This window comes from Aethalodelphis obliquidens, unplaced genomic scaffold (genome assembly GCF_003676395.1).
Source record: "Aethalodelphis obliquidens isolate GAN/ISIS:26980383/991018 unplaced genomic scaffold, ASM367639v1 scaffold13, whole genome shotgun sequence".
NCBI classification, from domain to species: domain Eukaryota; kingdom Metazoa; phylum Chordata; class Mammalia; order Artiodactyla; family Delphinidae; genus Aethalodelphis; species Aethalodelphis obliquidens.
The window spans coordinates 22470361-22482020 of NW_020837957.1; the positions used below are offsets into that span (position 1 = coordinate 22470361).

Consider the following 11660-nt stretch of genomic DNA (forward strand, 5'->3'; position numbering starts at 1 on the left):
GTTGTTTAATAAATGAATAAATTAGGGTATATATAGATTCCCCAAACTCTATCACCATACCACCAGAGCAACTAGATAGCAAGCAAAAACAAAACAAAACCTTCAACTACTTTCTAAACCTCTCCATTTGAATTAAATGAAATCCCAAGCCCCCTGGTATTCACATTTTATTTTGTTTCTTAATGATGTAAATCTAGACAGAGCATTTAGTATATGCCTGTGTTGTTTCAAGAAGTGCAAAGGTAATTCAGTCACAGTTTGCTACCCCCAAGAACTCCCACTTAAAATGAAGTCACAAGCAAAGCCTTTTTACTGTACAAAACTTCTCTTTTACAGAGAGTGTGCTTAAAAAGGTAAGCAATTTCACAGACAGAAGATATGAGTAATTCCTTAAAGGTCATATTTCCCCCAAAATTGGTTTCTTCACCCTTACTTTCTCATTGTACTGGGTAGAATTTTTTATTGTTTAATGTTGAATTTAAGGTCATGACAACTTGAAAAGTCATGCACTTTTGCTGTCTGGAAGCTGACTTTTTATATAAGTAAATAAGTAACAAGGTAACATTCTTACCTTGATCTTGTGCATGAACAGCACCCCCTGACACACATAGTACAATAAAATGAAGAAGCAGTTTCCTAAAAAAAGAAAAACAATTGGCAAAAACTTAGTTGGACATTTATGACCTATAAATCATAAAATTCAAAATGAACTCTAGTGCAAGATTAAGAATTAAGCTATTATTTTAATTAACACAGTATTTTAATACTCATTGGTTAAAAGCAAGGGCTCTGAATTCAAGTTCCAGCTTTGCCACGTACTGTGTGTCTTGGGCACCCTTTATATTACTCTGTGCCCTAGTGTCTCCATCTATTAAGTCTATCTCATAATGGTTTTTGAATATTAACTAAAAAACTTCATGTAAAGTACCCCAAACAGTACCTGGCACACAGGAAAAACTCAATAAATGTGAACTAGTACAGGTGAAATTATTATTAGCAGTATATATTATGTCAAATCACCATACATGTAATTTTACAAAGTATTACAGATTGGCACAAAATACAACTTATAGTCACTTAACCACAGTGATTATAAATTGATGGAACCAGTTATTTGCTTAAATGTTTTTATATAAAATCTATTTGCAGATCATATTCAAATCACTCACACTAGATTCACGACTCGTTGGTTCTGAAAATACTAACGACCTGTAGATGTCAACACTGACCACTGTGATAAGCAGTAATTGTGAACACAGTACTCAACCACTACAAATCAAAATATTCATTCACATTGATTAGCAAGGTAAAAATACTTTGTTGTGATTTTTTAGTTTAACCAAACTTTTGATAGATTTTATTGATTAGTCTTCATAATTGGCTTTACCTACCAACTGAAAATCAGAGATAGTTTCAAAAAGTAATGACGAGCATACTGAAAACTATTTTATTACCTAGTTTTCTTGCCGATATAGACTCTGTTTAGTCTAACTCAGACTCCTCAAATGACATTTCTGAAAATACATTTCTGCAAGGAATGATTACAGAACCCTGTGAAAATCAATTTTATTAAGTTCCTGGTGTGCTAGTAGTAATTGGTACATTTTCTATTTATCACTATGTTTTTACCTTTATCAACAGTAAGGAGCATGTTAATGTAACAAAGTAAGCCAATATAGAATTATACTATTATAATTGTATGTTTATACACAATATAAAATTATACTATTCTCTTTGCTATAATGGACATATTATTTGTATTAGAATAGTATTAAGCATTTTTTCAGTAAGTGAAAAATGTACATTCTATGGTCATACTTAAAACAGAGCACAGCTTTTATAAGACTTTGATAGAATACTTAACAATCATTAACTCTACAAACTAATCAACTGAATCATTATAGAAATTTCAACTGATATGGGCAAATAGCTGGACCATATATTTTAATGAAGCCTATAAAAGATTCCCATATATGGTGTCATCCATGAGATGGTTCTCAAATGTTAGTTTGCCAAAGAACCACCTGAGGCTTTTTTTGAAAAATCCAGATTCCAGGCCGTCCCACAGTGACTATGATTCATAAATTTGAAGTGGATCCTCAGCATGTATACATTTTTAACTAGGTGATTCTAATATTGATCGCATGTGTACCAAACTCTGAGGAAAAAACAATTTAGAATATTTACTATTGATAGTTACATTGAACTTAAAATAACCTAATATTTTGCTTAAATCACATATATCTAATTTTATGACGACACAAATAAGATTTGACCCTTTAAAAAAAAAATCCTTTTCTACTGCTCTAGATCATGGTTTTCAAACATGAGTGGGTATCAGAATCACCTGGAGGGCTTGTTAAAAATTTCTCAGGCTCCACCCTGAGAGTTTCTGACTCAGTAGGTCTGGGGTGGGACTCAAAAATTTGCAATTATAACAAGCTCTCAGGCAATGCTGATGATGCAGATCTGGGGAACTACACACCCAGGACCACTGTTCTGGAAGAGATGATGCTCAACAGATGATATGAGGCCTACTTGTTTTGCATCTTTTTACCGGAGCTGCATAGTGGAATCACCTGGTGATTTTTAAAAACTACTAATACTTGGGTTCTTCCCTCCCCACCCCCACCTTCAGAGATTCTGATTTTAATTTGTCCCACAGGGATTTTTAAACACTTCTCAGGTGATTCCAATGTGCAACATTGAGGACCACAGTGTGAAATGAAAATAATTTCCTTGGGTGCTCCAGGATGGATCCCAACGGGGTCTAGAGTTTGAGTAAAAGGAGGCTCTTTTCCTTTCAAATTTCTATTTTCAACTGGCAGGACGTACATCGGTAAGACTAGAAAATAGCTCAAGATTCCGGTCACTGAAGGACAGTATATCAGAATTATGCTGTTTTAACAGAAAATGCAACATGAAAGGATGCACTTCTCACCTGGCCAAAGTAATCTGGCTCACTGAGAGCTTAGAAATAACCCACAGGCACTGTTCCATCCAGAACAAAGCTAACTAGAGAAGAGTACAGTAACTAGCACTATTCATGTGGCAATTCAGCCAACTCAGACTTACCCATGACCTCAGGGGAAAAAAATGGAAAATAAAGTTCTTTCTAGATATGTTAACAAGTCTACTCCTGACGTGAGGCAGGAAAACCTGAACACATCAAACATCATCCCTCAGCCAGGTGATTTTAGGAGATTATGACAAATCAGTTGAGCCACACCTTAGGAAAGCGTACCTATGTACTAATTTGATGACTAAGAGAGAGATCGATGATATGAAATAGTGATCTTCTTTCTCTTTTTCTAATTCTGCCCCAAACTTCTGGCCAACTGTCGGGCTATACCCCACAGGCCGGCAAGCCTCAGAGTTGCCCAACCTCTAAACTGAAAAAAGAGTCCCAAAACAGCGACAGAGGAGACATCAACGGTTTGTTGGATAGAAGATCTTACAAGTCTGAAGCAAAAGGTCCTGGAGCAACACCCGCAGCACCGTACCTAGCAGACAGCAAGCAGGACAAAACAGCAACCTTCCAGAGGAAGAAGGAGGCTACCATTTATAGGGAGGACTGACATCGGGTTGGCTCATCAGTTACCAGGGAAACCAGCGGCTGGGGACAGGTGGGCAGTTACTAATTAAGTCCTATAATTAAGAAGATTGGATAGTCATGTGAGTGAAGTAGGGCCTGGTCGAGCAGGGGATTTACAGAGAGCAAGAGAACAGCCATCTTGAATGGCCTGACCGTACAACTAAGGAAGAGCAGGAAAAGTCAAGTTCCTCACCAGGTGTTCAAGGCCCTTATCATTCAGCTTCAACCTCCTTTCTTTTTTTAGCACTATGGACCAATTACATCTGACATCCCAAAGCTCCAGCCATATCATGTTATTCTCTACTCCATGGACAGACCTTGTAAGTGCCTGAAAAGCTCTCAGTCTCTACCTGTCACAATGTTCAGTATCATCAAAGCCTAATTTGAATACCTGCTCCATGAATTTTCCCATCATCCCTAAAGAGGACTGGATCTTTTCCTCACCTCTGTACTCTTGATGCTTTAATTTTAACTGTATTATAGCCCATATATGTTGTACCTTTTTTCTTTGTTTTTTTTTGTTTGTTTGTTTCTTTATTTTTCCAGTTCGCGGGCCTCCCACTGCTGTGGCTTCTCCCATTGCGGAGCACAGGCTCCGGACGCGCAGGCTCAGCGGCCATGGCTCACGGGCCCAGCCACTCCGCAGCATGTGGGATCTTCCCGGACCGGGGTACGAACCCGTGTCCCCTGCATTGGCAGGCGGACTCTCAACCACTGCACCACCAGGGAAGCCCTGTTGTACCTTTTATGATTAATTAGTAAGTAAATATCTGAGCAAGTAACAGGTCTTCACCTTTTATCAATTTCTTACATAAAATTGACACAATAAATATTTTTAAACAGGAACAGAATAATAGTAAGATCTCTCAATGACTGAGGAATTCAATTCTTCCCTATGAACCTAATTCTTTTAACACTTAGGAAAAAGTAAAGTAAAATAAGGGTACTTTTAGTTGGATGTCCAAAGAGGGAAAGAAGAATTTTTAAAAAAAAATTCTGCTGTGGTAGGGTAAGTGGAAGTCTTCTTTTTCACTTTAACTGTTTTTTCTCATCTCTGAAGTTGGAACACAGAGAAGAGATCAAGCTTAACTGATATAATCAGGTTGATAAAGAGCCCAACTCTATCACTGAATAAAATGGATGTCTAATGAATCCAAGCTTTCTGGGAAATGTCTAGTTGAGCTGGGCTTGTTTATTTCTTTGCTTTTGCTCCTCCCTCCCCATGATATTACATTTATGATACATTTACTTAATTAAGAAAAAAATATCACATTTCCACATTAGCAGATGATAGAGTTCTCAAGGGTAGCAGCTGTGCTTTGGGCTTCTCCGCTGTTGTGCTGTGCATATCATGCTAGACATGCTGGAGTCCTTAAATAAGTTAAAATTAAAACTATTAAGTTGTTGCAGAGAAAACAACATGGTTAATAAGAAAATAACACTAGACTAGGAGTCAAAAGGCTAATCCTGGTTCTATTTCAAACTCATTCTGTGACCTTGGGTGGGTTATTTCAAGTTTCTGAGTCTTAGCTGACTCATCTATTATGTGATGACATAATATAAATTTTATATTTTGAATTCCAAATATAAAACCCCCAAATTTGTGTGTATGGCAGAATCCTAGTAATATACTGGCATTAGAGGACAAAAATCAAGCTACGTTCTTAGCAAGATGTTGTATAAATCACTATATATAAAGGGCATGTCATTTAACCACAGCTGGGGAAAGGTCCTCTTACAGTTCTGGCCAATTCTTTTTTAATTAAGTAACCTAAAATAGTCTACTTTGCTAATTTGTTCATACATTTAGTGTACCCTAATAAAAAATCTAGTTAGTGTATTAAATATGAATATTTTTCAAATATTCAAACCATGCCTGTTTTTGTTCATTTTTTTGTATGTCTGGACCATGTGTCATTAATATAAAGTAACAGAAGTACATATACTCAGACATTTAACAAAATCAGACCAGGTCTGAAAGAAGTTAACAATATGGTAAGAAACATTCAATAAATGTTCAGCAAATATAACCCATAATATTACTGAGGATATATAACAAAATGTGAAATACTCTGTGTGTCTGGTCTGCTAGCCACATTTTCAGTTTGACATAAGCCACAGTCAAAACATGACCAGACACGTGAAGGGTGAAGGCCTCGAGGGGATCAAGCAGGAAATAGATATCTAAAGACCATACTGAGAATATTTAAGGAACTAATATCCATCCCAGGCACCTTCCCTAAATAATTCTTAGAGCTATTCAACTTTCTCTTTATCTGAAGGGTTTAAGTTACTTCAGGGGAATTTCAGGCATCTTTTTGTTTAGGGCACCCATGAGACTTTCAGGTTTTATGATATATGTCCTCAAGTTACTGATGTTCATTCCTACACAAGTTCAATTTGTGAATAAGAAACTTTTTTTTTTTACTGAATTGGCGATTTTCATTTAAACCAATTGGAAAAAGTAGACTAATCTGAAAAACATACATGTAATATACGTCAAGAATTTCAACAATTTCCCTCACACTGCGTTTACAAGCCAAAAAATTCTCTAAGTCATGACAGCTTTACAGATTTTGCTCTTTACTAGCTGCTAAGATCCAGTAATAGTAAAATTTCTGTACTTTGTTCCCAAAATAACTGAAAAACGGTTCTTATCCTAGCAGTAGGGAGTAAAGTGTTGTCAAAAACTTATACACAATGGATTCAACTCAATAGGTACTTGTATAACTAATCTAGTGTGAAACATACTAGAACTTTTGGTTAAATTCCAAGCATACAGGCAACTCATGAAATGCAAAGGAGATAAATATGCTTGAGGACTTCAAGTGATCAAAATGCCTAGAGTCCAGTCAGTAGCAGGGAAGAAATATACACTTAAAATAGTCTCTCCTTGCAGTACCACAGAGATTGTTAAACTGATTACTGCTTAGCTTAGCAAAGTTTCTGGCATACACTACTGTTAAATAAAGATTTTTGAATGAATGAATGTATCAATCTTCAGTCAATGAGACTACCAGGTGGTCTTGAGTTTCAACAAATATATAACTTCTCTGACATTTTCCACCTGCACACTGACCCCAAGATCAAAAAGCCAGGTGATCCTAACCTCTATTTATTTAGCTAAGAAAGTAACGGCTTTGCATGATCTAGTCTCTGTTTCTCTCTCCAGATCCAGCTCCAGTCACTTCTCCCCTAGAATGTGTGCTCCAACCAACTTCATTTCTTTCAGGCCCTCAAATGCACTTGCTGTCTCACCTCTGAGCCTTTTACTTTTCTCTCTGTCTGTAAAGCTCCATGCCTTTTCCACTTAGGTCTGACTCTAGATTTCATTGCCTTTGGTCAGCCTTTCCTTCCAGTAGTACTCCTCCCAACCTTTCCCAACTACCAAGACTGTTAGATGTCCTTCTGTGTATACCCTTATCTCATTTTGTTATACTTGGTTGTTTCATTTTCTGTTTCCTATACTAAACTGGGCACATTGGGAGGGCAGCAATTAGGCTTCTGTCTTGCTCAATCATTGTATCACTTCTGCCTAGAACCATGCTAGACACTTAACTGGAGCTCAGTAAACATTTGCTGAATAAATGAGTAAATGATGAGTGAATGAATGGCAGAATGTTAGCCTTTTATGAGAATGAAAATGAAATCGTCTTTACTTCACTTCTTACTCAGAATTACAAATTCTAAAACAAGTCACAGTTGCAAAGCATGGCAAGGAAACTAGTACAGCTGTTCAAATTCCCATAATAAAATTTATTATCCTCCTGCAGCTTCACCGATTACCAAGCAGAATGTATAAATAACACTCAAAATGACTTTCTATAAATTACAATTCCTCTCCCTGAGACATCAGTTTACTTTAAACATTTATTTGAATGCAAAGATAACTAAGCAACTTTAAAAATAGAATTTCATGCTAGCTAGGAAATAGATGTTTATATACCAAACTTTGTTTCCCCCTTTGGTTACAGAAACCCTTTAATGACCTTAATAGCCTGCCTGGGAGACTTTCCGACAACATGTTAAATCAATCTATCTAACACTGACTCTTGGTTTTAATTTTTGTTTTTTATTAATTCCACAAATTCACATTAGGTAATCTAACTAAAAGCAGCCCTTTGAAATAAAATGTCTTTAAGGATCTAGTTTTAAAACTGTAAATGTTTCTGGGTGACCAATCAGAATTGTGATTTAAAAAAACTGCTCTGGGTTTCCCTGGTGGCTCAGTGGTTGGGAGTCCGCCTGCCGATGCAGGGGATACGGGTTCGTGCCCCGGTCCAGGAAGATCCCACATGCTGCGGAGCGGCTAGGCCTGTGAGCCATGACCGCTGAGCCTGTGCGTCCGGAGCCTGTGCTCTGCAACAAGAGAGGCCACAGCAGTGAGAGGCCCGCGTACCGCAAAAAAAATAAAAAAAAGCTGCTCCTGCTCTCACAAAAAACATCACCACAAAAGGATGGTGGAAAGTTACAAAAGGATGGTGGAAAGTTAAAATCTCAGGGATTTCATGGGGCACTCTAAGGTTTAATTCAGTGGCCTGACATTATCATCAGCTAATCAGCTGCTTCTCCTAAGTCCCTTTCCCTAGGAGGCCGGTAGCATTAATTTCAAACTGAAGAACTCTTAATTCTTTACAGAAACTGGATTTTTTCAAGAAACAATTTTCTCAGCTCAATCAGTAACTACCTTTCCCTACTTTGCATGTATGTGATTGGAGCTGTGAGGGGCTGCGATCTGATGTAATCTTGAATTACCGTTAATTTTCTGCAGCCCACCCCCACTGGGAACTGTCATGGAACAAACTGGATATCGCAGGAGGCTGCAAGGCCCCTGGCTGGGAGCCCATCTAGGAGTGCAGGGGAGACCAGAGCCTTCACGCAGGATCCCCTACCCACCCTGATGTCTCTCCACAAGGATTTTATTTTCCCCATTCCACATAGTCTAATTTTTCCTCAGAAGTTCCTCGATGTAATCCATTCTGTTTGGTTTCTCTGCCTCCCTCCCCCCAGTCATCTGGACCCAATTTACAAACTCCAAACTGCCCAAGAATTTATGCAGGGCCTTTTCTAGGAGCGTCTGGAAGGGAAGTGTAAACCAGACAAGACAGGGGCTAGGAGCTGAAGATCTGCTTTAATCTGAGAGGTTGGTCACAACTACCATGGGGAATGTTAGCAACGTGGGCCTCGAGTAGTGGCCAAGGTAAAGCCCTAGGGCCGGAGCTGGCAGGGAGAGCAAGAAGGACACATGGATGGAGGCGGAGGCTGGACAGGACGCGGAGGACCTCACCCAGCCACTCCTGGTGGCTCTGGATCCGCGGGTACCCAAGCCTCATTCCAGCGTTCCACCCGCCCTAGACCCTCGGGAAGATGCGCCAGGTCCCTCAGGATACCTTGCGCTCCCCTCCCCTCTTTCCGGGAGGGTCCATGCAAGGGACTTCACCAGAGAAAAGTGGCGAGAAACCTGCTTGGGAAACTAATGAGACCGGCGCGAGCCGCTCTGGGTCAGGTGGCTGGCAGAGTCTGGCCTCTTCTCGGACCCTGGTGGAGAAGTGTCAGGTCTCCCGGGCCCTGGGCACCTCGCCGCACGCACGCGGTTGCTGAGGTTACGAGCTTTCCCGCTCACTGAGTCACGCGCTGTGGGCGCGTGGGGATGTGCATCCTTGTCACTGGGGAAGCCGGCTGCCTGCCCAGGCTTCCAGAAGTCGGAGGAGACAGGGCGCGAGCCCCAGCCAGGCTCGGCTGCAAGCGGCTGGGAAGCACATGTTCACACAAACACTGCCACAAGGCGGTCTTTCTCCGCACCCCGCCTCCCCTTGGCTGCACGGTCAGTTCTGCCCCCGGCCCTCCTCCTACCTACTCTCCCGAGGGGCAGCCTAGTGGCAGAGAACGACTGCAGTCGCTTTCGTCCCTCCCGCCCCCGGAGCCAAAATCAAACTTGCGTAACCCAATGACCTCTTCCAGGGGGGCCAGGGCAGCCAGCCAAGGCCATGCGCCCCACCCCACCCCCAATGTACGCTCTTTTCCGAGTGAGGCAGTGGGAGCAGGTACAGCGCCCAAAGAGAAGGTGGGGTGCCAGCCAGGGTCGACGCGAACACTCCCCGGGAGCAGCAGCCCCGCCCCCTCCCCGCGTCCAGCCCCTTCCGCAGTGACACTCCAGTGACCAGGGCGCAGCCTGGGCCCCAGATGGGCAGCACGCTTGTTGGCCTCCTAACAACTACAGGAGACTGCCGCTGAGTCCCACGAGTCCAGGAGGGCCCTGATGCCCGAGGTTCTGTGGGCACCCTCTCCCCCTACCCGGCAACCCTGCCCTCACGCCTGTGCCCAGGTCCAGGCTTCGCGCACAGAGCCCAGGGGACACCTAAGCGCCCCAGCAATACCCAGAGTGCACGCCCCGAGGAGCACCGCAGGGAAACAGGACCTCAGCCAGGGCTCCGAGGGAGGAGAAGGGAAGGAGGGCGCGAGGGCGACGGGAGCTAGAGCCTGGGCTGGCGTCCGAGTCCAGCTCCGGAGCTGCGGGAGCCACGGCCGCCCGCGTCGGGCCGCGAGCCAGCGAGCTTCTCCTCCAGAGCCGCAGTATCTCTTTAGCATAAACTGTCTGAGAGACCCACTGGCAGGAGGCTTCCTTTCAAACACAGTATTTTACAAATTGAGGAAACAACAGGAGGATGCCACGGCTGTTCAGCGACTCCCAACTTCAAAAAAGTGCCAGGGAGCTGGTGCACAGATCTCCAACGGGCTCAGCGGATCCAGGGGGTGGGGAGAGGGGGTGCTCTAACCCCTGCCCTGGCGTGTGGGCTACTTACGTTTTTGCTGTGTGGGAGACCTGTCCACGCCTTGTCCTGCGGGCTCCTAAATGCATTTGTATGCATTTGTCCGTACGGCGAAGCGCTAACGGAAAACAGAAGCCAGCTCCGAACTGCTAAGGGTGCAGGTACTGTCCATGAAAAAGGGGGGGAAAATCACATGAAAACGATGCTCCAAAACCTCAACAATAACCACAAGGGGAGGGGGGAGATGGGAAGGAGGAAAGAAATAGCACCCGGAGGGTAGGCAGCTAGGCTCCCTAGCTCCCTAGCTCGGTAACAGACAAGTCCGGGGGGAGTCCTGCCCTGGGAGGGCGGGCGAGGAGACCTCACGGGCAGGCGGCGGGGCGCCGGCAGAAGCGGGAGCTCGGCTGCGAGTGCAGCCCTCGAGTTCACTTGCGGTTCAAAGACGACTCCGTGACTCCAGTGGAATCCTCTGCTTTGGGCCTGGGAGGAGAAAGGGGTGGGGGGAGGGAAGGAGATGAAGTGGGGGAGGAAGTCCTTGGAAACAACCCGCGCTGGAACATTTGTCATACAAGTACACACACCCACTTCGGAAATCTAGTCCGTGCGAGGGGACCGGTGGCAACTGCAGGCGCTCGGCGTTGACTGACGCCGGCTGCTTCCCCTGGAAGAAGTGGAGCCAAGCAAATCCGGCCGGTGTTAAATTTCACCGCTCACTGACTTGCAATGACGTCACCAAACGTAGTGCACACCTCCCCCTCCGCCCCGCAACCTTCCCCCCACCCCGCGCCCGGCTGGGGCGCCCCTGTCCCCAAGCCCCTGGGCCCGCCGCGCCTGGGGCGCGCTCGCAGCCGCCCAGGCACAGCTCCGACCCTCTCGCTTCCCACGCTGTACTCCCTCGACATTCCCGAAGCTTGTAGGTGACTAGTAACCTTCCTCCAAGTGTCCATGTACCGTTTCCTTTTTCAGCAGTCCCCAATTTCATGTTTTCTCTCTTGAGTGTCTCCCATTTCCCCTTTTCTCTATCCTCTTCACACACACCTTCTGAAATCACATTTAGCTCAGCGGAGTCCTTCACTGTCCTCCGACTCTCTTGCTTTTTTTTGCAGCTATGCTTGTGGCCTACGTCGTATTATTAATTGACCGCAAAAAGTTCTCATTAATTCCTTTCCTCCCCTTCATTCTTTCCTTTCAGTCTGTCCCCGTACTACTTTCTACTGATTTTTCTCTTCTGTAATCCACTTTTCTGCCCTCTGCCTTTCTCCTGCTTACAAGCGTGGACTAATGGTCTGCAGTTA

At 43.6% G+C, this 11660-nt stretch overlaps 1 protein-coding gene across 1 annotated transcript in view; it reads right to left on the bottom strand.

The window, feature by feature from the left end:
- The window catches only part of COL24A1 (collagen type XXIV alpha 1 chain), a 396587-nt gene extending 385770 nt beyond the window's left edge, over positions 1-10817 (bottom strand). The window contains exons 1-2 of the mRNA XM_027114231.1: positions 10399-10817; positions 572-636 (exon numbers count right to left, since the gene is read on the bottom strand). Coding sequence (XP_026970032.1) covers positions 572-636; positions 10399-10454 — 121 coding nt within the window. The 5' untranslated portion in view covers positions 10455-10817. The remainder of the gene's footprint in view (positions 1-571; positions 637-10398) is intronic.
- Positions 10818-11660: the final 843 nt, after the last annotated feature.